This window comes from Numenius arquata, chromosome 8 (genome assembly GCF_964106895.1).
Source record: "Numenius arquata chromosome 8, bNumArq3.hap1.1, whole genome shotgun sequence".
Lineage (NCBI taxonomy): Eukaryota > Metazoa > Chordata > Aves > Charadriiformes > Scolopacidae > Numenius > Numenius arquata.
The window spans coordinates 30,069,359-30,087,244 of record NC_133583.1 but is presented as its reverse complement, the minus strand read 5'-3'; the positions used below and the strand labels follow the sequence as shown (position 1 = coordinate 30,087,244).

General features: G+C 48.8%; 2 protein-coding genes across 5 annotated transcripts in view; one reads left to right on the top strand and one right to left on the bottom strand.

Moving 5' to 3' along the window:
• Positions 1-5,117, top strand: part of SMG7 (SMG7 nonsense mediated mRNA decay factor) — a 33,481-nt gene extending 28,364 nt beyond the window's left edge. For all 4 annotated transcript variants that reach the window (XM_074152699.1, XM_074152698.1, XM_074152701.1 and 1 more), the window contains 4 exons: positions 528-687; positions 2,046-2,216; positions 2,316-2,467; positions 2,976-5,117. In XM_074152699.1, the coding sequence (XP_074008800.1) occupies positions 528-687; positions 2,046-2,216; positions 2,316-2,467; positions 2,976-3,089 (597 nt within the window). In that variant the 3' untranslated portion in view covers positions 3,090-5,117. The remainder of the gene's footprint in view (positions 1-527; positions 688-2,045; positions 2,217-2,315; positions 2,468-2,975) is intronic.
• A 441-nt stretch (positions 5,118-5,558) lies between these two features.
• On the bottom strand, positions 5,559-16,775 carry NCF2 (neutrophil cytosolic factor 2). Its single transcript, XM_074151730.1, has 15 exons — positions 16,515-16,775; positions 15,949-16,031; positions 15,499-15,607; positions 15,143-15,277; positions 14,683-14,790; positions 13,667-13,726; positions 12,459-12,502; positions 12,101-12,242; positions 11,733-11,795; positions 11,263-11,341; positions 9,982-10,019; positions 9,051-9,202; positions 8,859-8,970; positions 8,448-8,610; positions 5,559-6,663 (listed from the first exon to the last, which is right to left on the bottom strand). Exons 1-15 carry the CDS (start codon positions 16,686-16,688, stop codon positions 6,566-6,568), a joined length of 1,560 nt encoding a protein of 519 aa, XP_074007831.1. The 5' UTR covers positions 16,689-16,775; the 3' UTR covers positions 5,559-6,565.
• Positions 16,776-17,886: the final 1,111 nt, after the last annotated feature.

Genomic DNA, 17,886 nt, shown 5'->3' with positions numbered 1-17,886 from the left:
TTGGTTCAAACCAATGGAAAACCTGAAAGAAATCTTGTGGCTGCCTAATTTCAGTCTGTATCAGCAAGATTATCTTTGCCTTTAGCAGTTGTCTTCCCAAATTCCTCCTAGCTGTGTTTCTGCAGACGTACTGTTGAATCTTGCTGAGTTCATGGGCCACTTGCTCTTAATAGAATTATGGAGTTGACTGAAAAGGTGCACCCCAAAGTGTTACCATGTAGCTTTTTGTTCCTGAGCAATGGATTACCACTTCTCTCCCAGAGAACTGTGCAAATTCTTGATACAATTTTTTTTTTGAGTACTGGGAATTTAAAGATTTTTGTGAAGGCTTTGCAGTCCAGCCAGGAGAAATCTGTTCTGATTCAGAATGTGATGGACTTCACGTTAAATAAAATGGTCAAAGAACAGGGGGCTGCGGAGTGAAAAAGGAGTTAGGAAAACACTTTTATCTATCATTGTTTCCTTTGTACAGTCTCAGTCTTTGAAATGAATCCAATACCTAAACTCTTAAATGCATTTTTTTGCAGGAAAGATACCCAAATAACAGCATGTTCAATGAGGTATATGGGAAAAACATGAATACCAGCACAAAAACAGAAGTCACCCCTTCAGTTGCCCATCAGGAGACTTCGCTATATTCTCTCTTTGAAGGGACTCCGTGGTCTCCATCCCTTCCAGCCAGCTCAGGTAATCCTGGTATGATTTTTGATTTTAAGAGGATTTCAGTTAATTCTGAACCTACTGCAAGTTAAATGTAACCAGATATTAAAAAAAACAATCTGCTTGACAAGATGTCTGAATGCTTCTATTTGTTTTTCTGTATATATCCTCAGAAATATGAGGTGATTCTGTAATTAATAAAGCATAAGAACCTGGATTTTAATTGAGGTATTTGAGCAGGATAAAATTTGTAGGTGGTGTTAAATCCTGAAATCTCTTTGATTTAGATTCCTGACAAGCACTTGGGAGTAGGGCTTCAACTCAAACATCCATATACTTTCAGTGTTGCTCTTTAGAAAAAAGCAGGAAGAACTGGATTTCACAATTGAGACACTTGAAAGAGAAAGAAACTGTATGACCAAAAAGTGTGAAGAAAAACATGACTGTTTTGGGGTTTTTGTTTGGTTGGTTGGGTTTTTTTTTAACTCTTAAGCAGCCTAACAATGCAAACCAGCTTTTTCCTTAGTAGTTATCTTAAAGGCATAAACCATAACTATTCTGTCATGATTTTATTCTCACTAAAAATCCAAAAGAGTGTGGGAGGAGAAATTAGTTGAATCTAAGCAATGAGTGGATTTTAAATAACATCTTCACTGGAGGAGATTTTTGGTTGCACTGAGACTTTTGCAACCAACCAGGAATAACCTTTGTGGGTAAAATGGAAGGAGTCGCAAAGTGCTTTTATTCTAGCACCATTTATGGCTCACGTGGTTTCAGCTTTCTTTCCCTCCACCTCTTCGTTCAAGACTGTAGTCTCCGGCCACCCTGCTATGCTGTGTTGTCTTCAGGCATCGTTCTCGCCTGCCTGCAGATAGGCTTTTCCCTGTGTGCTCTCCTCTTCTGCTCAATATTGGGTTCTGGTCTGAATTGCTTTAAGACTCACTTCTGTGTAAAACATTCACAGGCTTGGGAGTTGGAGTTGTAAACTTGCAAACTCCTCAAGGTCTAATGTAGTATTTTTTTTTATTGGTTTGCCAAGCTTGGAGACAGATATGGGGGTTTTTTAGATTGAGAAGCTCTTCAGGAAACATGGGGAAAAGTCGCTTTGGCTAGCCAGCCCTTTTGAGATTTTGCTGGTTTGTTTTTTCTGGTAAGCACATATATGCATTAAACACAGTCATTCTGTTTTTGTATACACACACAAATTTTCACTCAGAGCTTTAGGAATTTGCATTATGCTCGTGTAATGGAGGGAATAAAAACTGACCTTCAGCACTGCAGAAAACTGGGTGATGGCAGAATTTGCAGCAGCACTAAGAAATTCAAAATTGGGAAGGTTGCTGCTGTTTCTGTTGACCTTTTTGCTCTTGCCTTGTAATCACCAGATCACTCAACACCAGCCAGCCAGTCTCCTCACTCCTCCAACCCCAGCAGCTTGCCAAGCTCCCCTCCAACCCATAACCACAATTCTGTTCCCTTCTCCAACTTTGGACCTATTGGGACTCCAGACAACAGAGACAGGAGAGTCGCAGACCGCTGGAAAACCGATAAGCCAGGCAAGTGCTGGGTTCTAGGCTTGCGTGAAGCCAGCTGTTGGCTTTTGTTTTGCAGTGGTTTTGCTATGTTCCTTTGAACTTGTCTATCTTCCATTTTAGCAATGGGAGGGTTTGGTCTGGACTATCTCCCAGCAACATCGTCGTCTTCAGATAGCAGCTGGCACCAGTCCAGCACTCCCAGTGGCAGCTGGGCAGCCCAAGGGCCTCCTGCTATGGAGGACTCCTCAGCTGTGCTTATGGAAAGCCTGAAGGTATGTTTGACTGAAATTGTGTTCAGGAATGGGTGCTTGGCCGGAAGATCCAGTGATGAGCGCTAGCCTATTGCAAGAGTCAGAGTTCAGTGTCAGACACTGAAGGTTTTTCCTGCAGATTCTCTTACGCAGGCAACGTAGGAGGTGTGACCAGTGCTGGAAGATGTCACAGTCTTCCAGTTCTTGCTGTTCTAGAATATTTTGCAGAACAAGACCAGGCTGGCAGAACTGGAAGAAATTATAACATTTGCTTTGACTAGTCTAAAATTAGTAATCATTAATGTGGGATGAATTTTTATGGTAATGATGATTCTGGAGGAGGATAAGCTTCTTCCAGGGAGTTTCTCTTTAGAAAGACCTTCTTTGAAGTCTGAATAACTTTCATGGTAAGCCAGGTATAAGTGATAAGGGAAGAGGGAGAATATAGAAAACTGTCTCTGCCTTCTCATCTGTAAGAGGGGGGGCTGTCTAATGCAAGGAGGTGCTAGTGTTGGCTCTTTGTTTTTAGTCCATCTGGTCCAGTTCCATGATGCACCCTGGACCCTCAGCCCTGGAGCAGCTGTTAATGCAGCAGAAACAGAAGCAGCAGCGTGGACAAGGCACCATGAACCCGCCACATTGAGACAGAGGTGGCAACCCTTGCAAATGAAGGCTCCATAAACCATGGCATGTTGGGTTTGCAGGACTGGCCCACACAGTCCTGTGCAGGTGGCAGCCCTCTCTTCTGTTCCTTGCTGTCAGGAGGGCGTAAGTGCTCCACCAACCCACTGAGTGTGCACAAAACGACTGCAGTGCAAGAAAACAACATCAGGAACTCTCCCATCCCTGGGCCCTCTGGAGGGAGAGAGGAACTGCTGTTTGTCTCACTCAGTAACCCGATATCACCGCCTCTCACCTTCTCCATCGTGCATGTCCCCAGCCACATGGGAAGTAAAAGCTGAGAATGAAGGGCAGATGGGAGAAGCCAATGAGAACTTCTCAATCCTTTTCCCCTCTTTGGGGAGATAAAATAGGAATCCATTAATGATTGCTTTGCTGACTGAGAATGTAGTTGAAATTACTCCTAAACATCTTTATTACTATCTCAGTAGTAAGATCACACTGAATTCTTCCGTACACAGACGTGCTTCATAGTCAGTGTGTAGCAATGAAAGCCCCAGTTGCTGCTCCGGTCAGAGGTGGATGGTGGCGAGGTGGGGCTCTATCTCCTGGTCTAGTGAAGGAGTTTCATGAAGGAGAGTCTGGCACTTGACACCACTTCACCTTTCACCCAAAGGCTTTGTCTAGCCCCTGGGTGGATTAGAGACTCCAGCATGAAATGCCCTCCTTTCAGTAGGTGTTTGAGCTATAATCGGTGACATGGGGCATTGCAGCACTCTGCTGGACAAGCAAGTTAACTGCTATGGGGTTTTAAATTGATGTTTGATTCCTGTACATTTTACTGTAGCATAGTGGCTAGCCCCACAAAGGGCAGGCTAGTCTGTGCATTCACAGCCTGACTCATTTTAATAGGTAGGTAGAAAGCTTTCAATGGTTTTTGGTTGGTTTTTTTTTCTTTCTCTCCATACTCCCATCTTCGCTGGACGCTAGTAGTTTCATTACCAACGTGCAACATCTCACAGAAAATAATCAGGGGTCCAGCAGGGCTGGGTAAAACCTACAGTCAGCCTGGACAGTGCGGAGTGTACGCACCCCCTGCAGGCACGCATCAGCTCTGCAGAAACCCGTCCCCCCGCGCCCCCCGCCCCCAGCTGCAGCCCCAAACTTTCAGTTCCAGAATGAAACTCAAGGCAGCCATGGACACGTGTGTAACCCACACACGGAAGAAAGCATAGTGCTGTTCATAGATTAAAAGGTGCAGAAGGGAAAAGGAGAACATTTTATTTGCTATTTATTAGGGGGAAGGAAGACTGGAAGCTTCGTTAAAGAAAAGGACAGCATTTTTGTTAGGTTTCCCAGGGAAGTTACGGAAACAATCTCAATGTCCATTTGCTGTGTTTAGCAGTAGGGGTTTGTGTGATGATTCAGGTTCTCTGAGCTGGAAGTCAGCTGCAGAGCAAAGCACATGCAGGAGCCGAAGTGACACTGGAGCCTGGGCAGCCCCAAAGAATACAAAAAGGGAAGACGGAGGAGACACCGTACCCCCCCAGGGGTATGAGCAGCTCCCCTGTGATCTCTACCTTAGCAACATCAACTTTCCTTGTTGCGTTTCGAAGCTGTGTTTCCTTTAAAAAGTCCAAAAAGTGAAGTTCCCACCCAGTGGTAATATGAACCAAACCCCTCTGTACTGCTCTCCAGCCCTCCCAGTTTGTGTATTGAGCTGTGTACCCAGGCAGCTGCCACATTCCAGTGTTTGAACTGTCACTGACTCTTGCACCCAAGACGAGCTAACCAGGTTCGCCATCTCACTCCTGGCAGTTCCAGGGTCCCAGCCGCACCATTCCACTTGTGCATGAGCATCTGGCCTCGGGAATGCGTCCAACTCATGGCTGGGACTTCCTTCTGCCCTCCGACACCTCGGGGAGCGAGGGAAGGGGCCCCCAACAGAAACTGGTTTGTGTCGTAAGCTTTTTTTGTGTTTTTTGTCTGTCTGTGCAAGAACTGCAGCTGCTGAAATCAGCTTTGCCTTTAATTAAACCATGTTCTCTCCATCCAGGTCTGTGTGTTGCGTTTATTTCCTATGTAATTCAGCTGCAGGCTTTTAAAAATGCATTATTTTTCTGGAGAAGTCAGAAGGTGGTTAGAAGTTGATTTTTTTTTTTTTTTTTTTTTTCTCTTTGAAAGAGAACTAAATAAATTACAGAGATTCTGGCTTGGGCTCAGTGCAGATAATTGGATTGTGGTTTTGTGTTGCCTGTGTTCAATGTGTTTTACATACTGAACCAAAAATCTGGGACAGGAGTAGTTTGCAAAGCTCTCCTTCGGTTGCAGGCTGGAGTACTTGAACCTGGTAGAACGGAGGCAGTGGGAGCTGGAGGAGACAGATCCATCTGCCATTGACCTGCCTGTAAATCAGGATGTTGGCTGTTTGCAGGCCATTTCATACTGCCAAATGTGTCAAAGAAAACTATGGAAATACTCTGTTTTTTTTAAATGACAGGTGTTTATTGTATCCAAACAACCCTTTAGAATAGGTTCCTTTTAGAAATATATATGAGATGTAGGTTATTGGAAGAGTGAGGTTCTCCAGAGCTTGCGTGATAGGATCCAAAGTGGGGAAACTGCTGCCCTTAGCCTCTTCGAAGCAAAGCACTCCCAATGCTATAGGTGGCTGGCTGTATCTACAGCTTGGATATTTTGAGGATGGGGCAGTGTAGATATTTTTAAAATGCCTGCAGGACCAGCTGTCAGCAGCCAGGGAAGGTGAAACAGTGTGAAAGTAGTGCCTAGGGCAGAGGGGGAGCAAACCTCTTGGATAGGGAAGAGGCTGTTGAAGTTGTGTAGGCTTTTGTATAGGGAACAACTTTGCTGCTGTATGACCTGCTGAGGTTCCAGGCATTGTCTCTCTAAGAGAAAGCTCTGATATATGGCTCCCAAAGGTGAAAAAATATGTATATTTTTTTATTGGTGGGTGTTTTTAAAGTCATTGTGGTTTTGAAGTCCATTAGAGCAGGGCAAGGCTGCACAGCGTCTCTTGTTTAAGCTCCTGGGGTTGGCAGTAATTTTTTAAGGAAGTAAACGCTGTTGGAAGTTCAGCCTTTCCTGGTGTGCAGTTTGCTGAATGCCAGTTCCTCTTCTGGATCTGGTGGCAGGGCTATAAACGCAGGTGGGACCACCCTCTCCTGGGTTTTCCCAGGTGGTGGCTTGTCTGTAGGAAAGGTCTGCTAAGGATAGGGAAGGTGGGACAGAGCTATTACTAGCAAGTCTCTTGGTAAGCACAGGTTTTAGGACTGAATGTATTCCTAACAGGAAAACAATTAACAACTTTTGCGTTGTTCTCTAGGTACTGATGACAAAGGTAAAATAAAAAAGCTTTTAATAAAAGTAGCAATATTTTAAGTCACTTTTCAAATGCAATTATTAATACGGAAACTTCTTAATTGTAGCAGTTGAATTCTTAATTTCTTTCCATGTCCACATCTTTAAGCTGTTCTGAAATCACATCTCCAGGTCTTTGGTGGTAGAGTTCTGAACGAAAGCAGATGGGAAGATGCCGATCTTCCCATTGCACTGGCCTTCTAACCAGTCTTCATTCACTGGAAGATAAAATTGACACAATTTTTGTTTGTCACCCTAGGGATGTACAGGAGCATAATAATCTCCATGTGCCACAGACAGGCCCAAGATCACTACCCTAAGGTTTTTCTGCTGCTAAATAGCTACACTAAAGCCTGGTGGAGAGAAGAATGTGGAGGAAAGGGGCTGAGAGGGAATGAGGTAGAGAGTAAAGTTGTAAGGTAAGAAAAAATACACTGCCGAACCAAGGTGGAACAAATAGATCAAAATAGAGACCAAGGGGCTCAGAAACTGCCTTGAATACAAGACAGTGGAAACAAAGTGAGTGTGGAGAGCAAGGAAATTACCTGAGGCCTCGCACTGTCCAAGATACCAACTGAAGTGTGGTTTCACCTGCTGTTCTGTGTTCATCTCAAAAAGTATCATTTTTTTTTTTTTTTTTGCCATTAAAACAATTTAAGTTGCCTTGGTTTCACCCAGGCTCAGCAGAGGAGGGTGCCCTGTTCAGGGTCTGTACCTCATTCTTCACCTGATGGGGGCTCACCTGCAGCTTTTGCTGGAGCACAATAACCCTGTCCTCCCTGTTGTGCGTCCTGCACAGGCTTGAAAGGATCTACATCAAAGACATGTACTAGATCCTGCTGAGATTTAGTCTTGTATTTAAGCTTCAATTCTCATAGAAACGCTAAAGACTAATATTAAAGAGGATTGAGGAGGCTAATGGAAGATTGTACCCTTAGAAAGAAAACTAGCCAGAGAAAGGTGCCAGGTGAGAGGAATGGGAGAAGTAGCATTCTGGCATGTAACTGCCTTCGTTCCTAACGTAGGGCATAGTGCAGCGGCCAAAATGAGGCATCTCCTTTAAAAAATAAATTGTGATCAGTAAAGTTAAACACAGCTCAAGTGGACCTCTCCCATCTTGAAACTGTGTGAGGAAGGGGGGGTTGCACAAACGGGTGTGATGAAAATACGTTGGAGGAAGTGTGTGTGACACTGAGGTTTGGGTGGGAAGCCCGTGGTAGAGTTGGAAGAGCTCTGCCTGTGCTATAGCACCAGGCAGTTGCGATGGAATCATAGAATTGTCTAGGTTGGAAGGGACCTTTAAGATCATCTAGTCCAACTGTGGAAGGCGGCACTTGTAGAAAGCAATCTTGCAGACTTTAAGTCCTGCTTGTCTTGTGGCTCCAGAGGATTGGCTGGTAAGTTGAAAACCCAGTCCTTCATCAGGAGCATGCAAAGCTGGAAACACTTCAGTAGGTTGAAGATTTTATTTTTTTTCTTTTCCCTTCATGGGGATGGAGCAAATTTGCCCTGTGAATCTGGAAACTGTGGAAGCTTGGTGACACAGGTGTTAGCGATGTGAAAGAAACCAGCTCTCATATGTGTTCTTAGGTTGTCCTTTCCCCTGGCTTCCACCTGCCACCTCATGCTCATGCAATCTCTGCAAGCTGCGTTTCTAACCTGTCTTGTGAAGAGCATTCTATGCAAGCTTTCTCAGAACAGGCCTGCGGCAGAAATCTGAGCAGCCTATTTTCCATCTAAAGGTGGCAAACTGCAACTTGCAGAAGTTTGCTATCAGTGAAGGCTGCCTGAGCCAGGCAGGTCCCCAGGATGAACCGGTTTGCTTTGGAGGACTGGAGGATTTGGGAAAAGAGATCAGAGTCCCTAGTGAAGCTTGTAGGCTCCACTGAAGAACATGTGTCCGGTGTCTGACAAAACACCTGAGAGTTTTTGGCCTGCCTGGCAGATGTTGGGAACCCACAATATCCCTCCCTTCCCCTGTCGCAGAAGGAGCACGATTTACCTTTGGATAAAACAAGTATCACATCTCCTGCCTGAAACTCCAGGTCTTCAGGTTGGGTGGCTTCGTAATTGTACTGTGCTACAACTTGGTTTGGTCCCGTCTCCTCCGGCGTTGCCTCTTGTGGTGACTCTTCTGGCTTGCTGTCCAGTAAAAACCCCTCTCCCTAGGGCAGGAAATAAGCCGGTGAGCAGAGCTTCTCTCTCTTACCCTGGGACAAAGGAAAAGGAGAAGCCAAAAGCTCTGCTTCTCCTCTTCGCCTGCTCTTTGCTCCTCTGCCTTTCAAGAGGTCGCTGGCTTGCTTTGGAAGCCATAAGCCTCCGCTCACAGCAAGAAAAGCAAAGACGGCATCTGCTTAGGTTCCTTGCCAGGAGCGGGCAGAAGAGGTGGCTGCCACTGCCAGCTGTCACTGACCTCTGTGATTTCACACCAGACTGTTAGACAGTTGTCCTTGCTCTGGCTCCAAGCCACCTCCAGGTTCTCCGTGCTCAGAGTCACCAGCGCTTGGCTGTCTCCAGGCTTGTACCTGGGTGTGCAGAGGATGCGGGGTAAGGGTGGGAGCCCTGAAAACACAGCTCCAGCCCCCTGCAGTGGGCAGTGCCTCACCTCAGCTGTGTGTGCTCGGGCTGCAACTCCAGCTTCTTGCAAACCAGGTCCAGGAGCTCTGTGTAGGAGAGGCCTGGCTCAACTTGCAGGGCAACTGTGTACTTGTAATGCACCTTGAGGACATGGGGGCTGGAGATGGCTGCTTCGGCCTTCTGTGGACAGTAAGCCAGATGTCAGAGCTTGTGTGCCTTGGTGAGGGCAGGGAGAGGGACCGAGATGTGGAAAGTGTGGTTGCCTGAATCAAATCTGAGCTGTGGGCATCAGCTGGCGGCTGGTCGAGGAGACGTCTCTGCTGACGTGTGCAGCCTTTGGTACTTCCCTCAGGGCAGGTCAGCAGTTGTCCCATTCAAGCTATGGCTGGTTGGCAGCCCTGGGCTTGTCCCAGGAGAGAGTGCAGTAATAGATTAGGCACTTAGCAACCAAATTGTGGCTTTCGAGTGACCAAATTTGGGGTGTGTCAGCCCTCCAATCCCCTTATTCTTTTTTTTTTCTTTTTTTTTCTCTTTTTTTTTTTTTTGAGTTGGGATTGTCATGTTTCCCTATCTCGCTCCCCAGTGTGACCTTCTGATGCACTGATCCTGCCCAGGAGCATGTGCATTACAGCCAAGCTCTCCTATTTTTTCCTTCTCAGATGCCACAGGTCAACCAAGATAAGAGTCATACAAGGGCTCTGCTGACAGGTCCAGGCCCACTGGGGAGTAGACCTGGAGAACTCCTCCTAGAAAAGCAGCCCTAGTCACCTGGTTGGGTTCTGATGACCTGCTGGCCCCTAGCCCTGTTGTTATGCTTTGAAGAAGCTCCTGAATGATGAAAACCTGAAACGCTTCCAGGGCCATGCTGCTTGCTGAGCATGCCAGCACCTTTCAACATGCAATAAATGCAGACCTGTAACACCAACAGGACCTTGGGGTCTACATTCACAAGATGTTACCTTTGCCGCATCTCTTGGCTGCATCGCAGGAGCGTAGTCTGTGGAGGAAGATAAGAGGTGGCTCAACAAGTGGGACAGGGTGAGCGTTGCTGCTCTATGCCTAAATATACATGCAGATCTCCTGCAGCCCTTTTCCTCAACACCTATGTCTATTGGCAGCAACACCAACCAACCCTGGAGTCAGTGGTGGTCCCTTGAGTGGATGCAGCATCAGCTGCAATGGGATTCATCCATAAGATGTAGATATAATCACTGAGCAGAGGTTTGGGCTCTGTGCCTTCCCTCTTACAGGGATGGGGGCTATAGGGGTGGGATGTCTTTCCTGGGTGGATTTAAAAAATAAATAATAAATACATGAGCTGCTGGTTTTAGTGTCTTTGCTCCTCTGATCTCCCTAGGTCCATGCCGAAAACTGGAAGCAATTCCTGTCCTTCATCAGGGTTGTAAAGCTAAATTCAGAGCTCCAGGTAGGGTGATTTCATGCAGGTTTGTTGCATTCTCTTCACAAGGATCTGATCTACCTTTTGTCAGAGCTTTGACACGATTGTGCTCATTATGGGAAGAGACAGAGCTACACTGTTGAATGCAGTCCCTCTGCTAGATCTGTGGTAGCTTTTGCTGCCACAACGATGCTCTTGGGGTCCCTGAGCTGTTTGCCTTTAACTCCCCTGAGCCACAGCCATCTTCTGTATCAACTTTACTACTGGACTGCCTATGAGGTTGCTCTGCTTGGGACACAAGCCTTTCCTGTCATTAGTAGTCTTTTGGTCCACCTTTCCCCACCACCGACTGGCTCAGGCCCACCTCAGAGCAGGGGCCTTGGCAACTAGTTGTCCATCTATTCCTGTTTTTCTTGGCGGGTTGGCTGTTGATAGCCAGAATAAACTGCAGCAGGTTAACACCCACGTGGAACAGTCTCTGCAGGGTATTTTCTACCCCAAATGGGTTTTTCCTGCAGCGGTGTGGAGCTCACAGCTCAGTCGCAGTGACGTCTTTTACCCATTAGTTGCTGTGCTAATTAAGGGCATGGAGGGATTTGCTTTCCTTGGGAACCCACGTGCTCTATTTTACTCCATCCTCAGCACTGCAGTTGCCATCTCTGCCTCCTGCTTTAACGCCTCTCCGTCCTTGACTGCAAATGGGCTCAGAAACAAGACAGAGATGAACCCCAGCTTTGGTGTCAAAGCGTGAGGACATGGCAGAGAGGAAACAGTCTCAAACCTGGTGCCAGGGACTTTGCCCCCTGAAGCACCCCTGTCCCTTGAGCTCCCCCTCACTGACCTGGTGCTGGCCGCCGTGGCTTCTCTGGAGCAGGGGAGCTGGGCGGCTCTGGGATCTCAGCTTCAAGAGGTGTTTCTTCCTGTGCCGGATGGGAAGAAGGTGGTGCTGTCAATCTCATCCTTCCTACGGGAGCTGGGGTGCTGCCCTACAGAGCCCCTGCCTCCAACCTGCTATTTTCCCAAGGTCTGTTTGTGGTCTTGAACTACAGAGGGGTGACTTTGCTACCTCTTATCTCCCTGGCATTGCCAGCCACCACCCAGAAGGGCCATCAACACAGCATCCACCCAGATTTTGCAGGTCTCTGAACTCATGTTAAGGTGACCATGAGCCAGAAGAGCCAACCCCAGCATTACAAGGGAGAGGGAGGGAGTTGCAGGTATGGGTCCTGCTGGAAGGCCCAGAATAGGTAGTGGGTGAATGTGTGGGGATCTGCCCTCCCCAGGACACCATGTCCTCTTAGGCCTCCTTACCTGGATGTGCAGCTTGTTCTGGAGCTCCATGGGCTCAAGGAAGTTGCAGGGGACGATCCCTTTCTGCAGGGGAAGGAGAGGTGAGTGGGGATTGCTTGGCAAGAGGCAACCCATGACTGGAGGATGCAACTGAACTTGTCCCCAACTTGCCCTGAATCCAGGAGAGTCCCTGAGTCTTGAAGGTTAGTTGCTGCAGGTTGGATGGGTTTCATTGAACCCTGTGGCCTAAGCCAGGGTGGACATAAGGGCCTTAAGTCAGAAACTCATTTAGTTGATGACAGCAAGGCTTTGCCCTGCAAATCCTCTGCAGAACCTCTCAGCGTCCACCCTGTCATCTGCCCCCCTCCTGCCAAGCTTGCCCCTGGTACCTTTCCATTGAACATCACTGTAGCCCAGTTGTCCTTCTCTTTCTTCAGTACAAAGACAATGTTTCCCGGCAGAACCTGCAGCTCCTCGGCGGTTTCAGGGATGAACTCATACAAGACGCGGTGCGGCTGCCCTTCAAGGGCCCTGAGTGTGGGAGCAGCAGCCAGGTCAGGAAGGTGGGCAACATCGTTATTTTATTTTGTAGGGGGAACCCAGACCTCTGTCTCCTTGTTTCTATGATCCATTCCCTCCCTCCCCCAAGTTTTGGGTGCTGGCAGGACACTCAGCTGCAATGATGCAGGACAGGCTTGGACCTGGCTGCTTGGGTTAGCAGCATTGCCTATCGTTCATCCAACTCACCTGAGGATTTCTGGGGTCTTGGGCCTGGGTGGAGGACCAGAGGCCTGCCAACAAGAAGACAAAAAGAAAATTATCAGTAATCTGGGGGCCTTCAGTTGCCCTGCAGAAATGTCCTGCAGCCTTCTACCATGCCTGCCATGACCCCTACATGGTTCCTTCCTCTCTGTGCTGGTGTCAGGTCATATGTTTTCAACCTAAAGGGAGTTTTTTGCTGCTTTGCAGCCAGCTGCAGTAGGGTTTGGGCTCTCTGCCACCCTGATGTGTAAAGCAACCACCTTAAGTGCTGTGAGGAATATTATTGGCTTCGCTCCTTCAAAGGAGCGGTTTCCAAAGTCATCCACTTGCAGTTGGTTTTCAGAGGCACAATCCTGTTTTCACTTGTGATTTTCATTTCAGCTTGCAGAGGGTTGAGATCACAGATTTGGGATCAGCTGGTATAAACTAAGTTGTGTTTCCTGTTATGCTTGTGAAATCCCCAGCTGCGGTTGTGCTTTATGGTCTCTCCTGCCTAAGTAGTTTGAGGTCTCCGGTGGATTTAGCAACCCTCTGAAGAAGCTACTTGAAATAGTCCTGACTCCGGCAGCAAGGTGTCAACGCTTGGCTGCATTGAGAAGAGTGCCTTTTATCTTGCGTCAGGGTGCTGTAGGCTGCAGCAGCTGCACTTCCCTCTAGCCTCTCAAAAAGCTCCTGTAAAAACTCTTGCGTGCCTTTAGAGATGGAAAGATGCTGTGACATCATCAGGAAAATGGCAACAAAGACGAGAAGGGCTTCAGGAACTGGGAGGAGGATGGAGAATGAAAGCAAAACTGCTCTTGCTTCTCTGATGGCTTGAGCTGAGACAGATGAACCCGGTGAATCTTATGGGGAGGGTCTGAGACTGCTCCCTGACAGAAGCCATCGCCCTGCAGCAACAGTGGGGGCAGAGGATGTGCTGGGAGGCCACGACTTCCTTATTCAGGGAACTGGTTTGACCTCAACCATAGATGTGTAGGTGGGTTCGGGCTGCGCTCACCGATGACGGAGAAAGCAGCTGAGATGTGAGGGCAGTGTCCACCTCCCACCTGTGGCAGTAACGGGAAGGTCACGGTGGCAATGCTGCTGTTTGCTCCCTGCTGTGAGCTAGAGACCTCAGCAAGCTGTGGGATGATACCCATCCCAATGTCCTCCTGAACTTTCACTGAGGATGCTCTTCACCGGTGGTGTCTTACCTGTGGTTGGAGCGGAGCAAATCCTGAAAAATCATCCTTATCCACCACGGATGCCACCACCTAGAGCCAAACACAGACAGGTAGTGACTTGGTGCTTGTAGAACTCTCTTAGACATCTGTCCACCCTTCTCCTTTGCTGTTGCCTAAGCCAAGCTCTTCAGGATGTTTCAGGTTCAAGAGGGCCTGTGATTTTAGGCAAAGCGTCTTTTGACTATAGTCAAAAGTGCTTCAAGGCATCAAAACTCACCTCAGCTGTGGTAAGTTTGCAGTTCTTAGCCCCATCATTACTGCAGTTAGAGCCATTATAACCTAAAAGTTTCCATTTATATTTTAATCAGAAATGTTGAAGGGAGTCTAAGAGACCAACTCAAGCCCTTAAGCATCATTTAGAAAGTTCATAAATGTTTGTGTGCAAGTTTCTGGGGATCCCCTGACACTGAAGGAGCCCTCTGGTTCTTGGTCATGCAGTTCCCCGGTGCCTGCACAGCCGAGGGTTCCCATTCCGGAGGAGCGCTGCCTCCAAGGACCTGAGCCCAAGATTGATGTACCAGTGCTTGGATTTTGCACACTTGTAGCAGAAAAGCTGCCTTGCTTATCTGAACTGAAAACCCCCTTTCAAACAGAGCAGAGGAAGAACTGGGGGTTGGTTGTGGGTGTCAGATTTTAAATAGCTTCTTGCCCTCCCCCCAAAATATCTTGGCTTAAGTTGAAGCTCTGGTGGGACCTCATTGCTGTCTGACTGTCCCTCATGTTCAGAGAAACTGAAAATAGGCCATGCTCTGCAGAAATATGCTTTCAGCTCCTCTATTCCTGGAGACTCCCTATTCCCCACAAGACCCCTACGTGCCATCCCTCCCTCCGTGCCTGGGTGGGGATCCCTGAGGCATGGACCAGCTTCATATCTTTGGCTGCCCACCAGGCAGCAGATAGCAGCCCAGAGGGGTGGTGAGAGGGTGGTCAGCAGCTGTCCTCAACCCACAGGCGTGGCCTGAATAAATAAGATATTTCTTTCTTACCGTAGCCTTCCCCAGGTAGTCCTTTTTCTCCAGCTGAGCCACTTGCTTTTCATTTGGTCTAAACAGCTTCCCTGTGGGAATGGCCACCAGGTCACAGAGCTTCTGCTTCTGTAGCACAGAGAAATCACAGCGCTTTTCAGAGGTGGAACCAGGGACTGCTTTACTGTGCCCTTCCTTCTACCTCTAGGGTAAGGTCTTGCTCTGGAAAGTCAGAACTCCACCGTGACAGCCCTGACATGGTCCATTTAGCCATCCCTGCCCTCCCCAGTGACCTAAAGCTCTTCCCACCACCCCTTGCTGCAGTACAACACGCCATTTCGGACAGCCCACTGCATCTTTCTCCTGCTCTGCTGAAGCTATATCTTTAGAGAGGTGGTTTCTGTCGCTCCAGTTTTTCTCCCTCCTCCCTGTGAGGCTGCTGTGAGCAAACACAGTGACTGTAAGACTTGGTCCTCCTTACCAGGATGGCTTCCATCGCCCTGTCAATCTTGTTGTGCTGGGGCTCGCTCTTCATGCTCATGGCCAGTGTCAGGTGCTCCTCAGCTTTCTTCCAGTCCTCTATCGTGGCGTACACCAGCCCAATGTTATAGAGTATCTGCCAGAGGGATGGGAGCAAGGAAATGAGCTCTTAGAGCAGCCAGACCTTTTCCAGGAGCGCAGTGAAGGAGAAGACAGCGGGGTGGTGGCACTGCACAGAGCACTGCACCATCTTGCTTGCTTTTTTGCAAGGCACAAAGAGAAGTTGGCTGTCGTCTTAGGTTTCTTAAGATGCTGAACAATCCTTTGGGATCAAAACTGCCATCAAGTCTTTCTCACCTCACAAGCAAAGAGCTTGTGCCGCAGCCCCAGGATCTTGTAGTCGATGAGCTGGTTGCCTCGCAGCTGGGCCAGTGCCTCTTTGAAATCCTTGATGGCCTTTTCATGGCTGTGAGCAGAGGACAAGGGTGTCACCACCTTGGGGGTGGCATTCTGGCTGCCTGGTACCCCTCACAGATGCCTCTAAGTTGTTACTTAAACTTTTTTTTTTGTTGTTTAATTGGGTCTCTCCTATCTTCTTACAGCGTTTTCGGACACCCCAGGGGGAGGAGAGATGCTCCAAGGCTGGTGCTAATCCCAAGACTGTGCTGCTGATGAACAGGAGCATCTGTTTTACCTTGAGGGGTTGCAATCTGTCTCCTGCAGTACCAACCTGCCCGGGGCTGTCCTCAGCTAAAGGCTGGCATCTCTGCAAAGGGCAAACCCAAAACTTTAAAGCCCTCCACTCACTTCTGCCTCTGGTAAAACACGGTCCCTCGCTGGAAATAAGCCACTGCCAGGTGCTTGTCACAGCCGATGCTCCGGGTGAATGCCTGCATGAAGGTAGGGGTGGGGCAAAAAGGGGATGAGAAGGGGAGAGCTTTAAAAAAGCAGAGGCCATAAAGTGGTTATAGCTATCCTGCTTTAGCCAAGGGGCCGGTGCTGGGTGCTATGTCTCCCTGCAGCGCTGAGCACTGGGTGGTAAAGCCTGTACCAGGCTCCCAATTTTTTTGAGTTGGAACCATCTGCCACCACTTGCTTGGCAGCTTGCTGCCCCCATGGTCACCTTTGGGAGAGAAGGAGGGCAAGCAGCAAGCTGTCCACCTCTTCTGCTGCTTCGCCTCTGATTCACTGAGAAAACAGGTTCAGCAGGAACCGCCCGGGAGTGTCACGCTTCATCCCAGCTTTAAAAGGCCCCCCGAATCCTTCCCTTAGTCAGACCTTGGACCTTAATTCCTCATGTTGCCACTGAGTCCATCCATCTGGCAGGTCTGCCTGCAAACTCGCCGCTGCCTGCGAGTAGGGCTGTACCTTACCTCCTCCGCCTCTGCCAGCTTCCCCAGAACAAGGTGGAGGCAGCCGATGTTAAAGCAGATTTTGGCAGGTGGGTTCTGGACCGCTGAGAAGGCATCCAGGGCTGCTCTCCACTCCTTCCTGTCTGCCGCGCACACCCCTTCTTGCCACAGCCGTATTGTCTCCACCAGGGACATGGTGTGGCGGGAACGGGAGGTTGTGGGTCTCACCCCTCTCCTTGTCCTTCCTTGTGGCGCTGCTCGGCCTCTCTTTAGCTCCCTTCTGCCCGTACTTCTGCCTTCTCTGCTGCCCGTGTCGCAAGCCTGGCAGGAAGTGGCCTCACTCGGCGTCAGTGAAACGCGGCCCCGGGATGGGGAAGTGGGGCAGAGGCTGCCTCTGCTGCAGCAGGTTTCCACACTGAGCCGCCACGGGTTGCACGCTGGGTCCTCTCTGGCAGCTGCCCCTCACCTCTTTGGGTTTTGCTTCTCTGGGTTTTTAATGAAAAGTCATGGATTTTGTTGGCCAGGTGGTTGATCAGGTCAAATTTAGAGTTGCAAAGCACTGCGGCTGAGTCCCTTATGCCCTCCAAGGTGTGGCCGTCAATGGAGGTAGTTGCTAAACGGTTCCTGCAGGTATCTCCTGGCAGGCACGGCTGCCTGCAGCTGGGCTGGGGCTACCCTGCCTGTCTGCCTAAGCAGGAAGGCAAAGTGCAGCCCAAGGCGCAGCCTGGGAAACCTTTTGTCCTGCTTGTCCCCCACCATGATGCCCCAATGAGGAGCTCTGCTGCTGGGCGTGTGAGGATCTGCCCATGGATGGGACTTGGGGGGGCCAGCAGCCATGCCGTTTTGAGCCCCAGCAGTGGTGGTAGCTCACGCTCAGCCCAACATCACTTCTGTCAAGGTGTTTTATGGCCAAGGGAGCATAACCTGGTTCGGGAGAGCTGCTGGGAGGAGAGGGGGACACTGAGCATGTGGCAGCCACCAGGGCAGTGACGGCAGGGGTCTGACCTGCCAACTCAGAAGGTTTGGAGCTGGGTGCTCCACACGTGGTTTCTAACTAATTTTGGAAATACTTTGCCTCTGCCTCATCTACCAATGATGTGATGCATATTTTGTAAGAGCTTAAAATATGTCAGCAAGACTTGGCCCTCGTGCATTTACTCACACTCCCCCAGAAAATTACAAAATCCCAACAACTGGAGGGAGACTGTGGGCCCTTTTGACTTCTGCTTGAGAAGAAACCTGAGCTATTACAGAGCAAGGACTTGTTTTTCATTCAAAAGTAGGACCAAGCACATCCTTGAGCCTCGGGGTCTCGTTGGTTCTGCAGTTGTAAGTGTGTCCTTGGCATCTCTTTGCACCCTGACGACTCCCGTGAGCTTCCTGTAGGAGCACC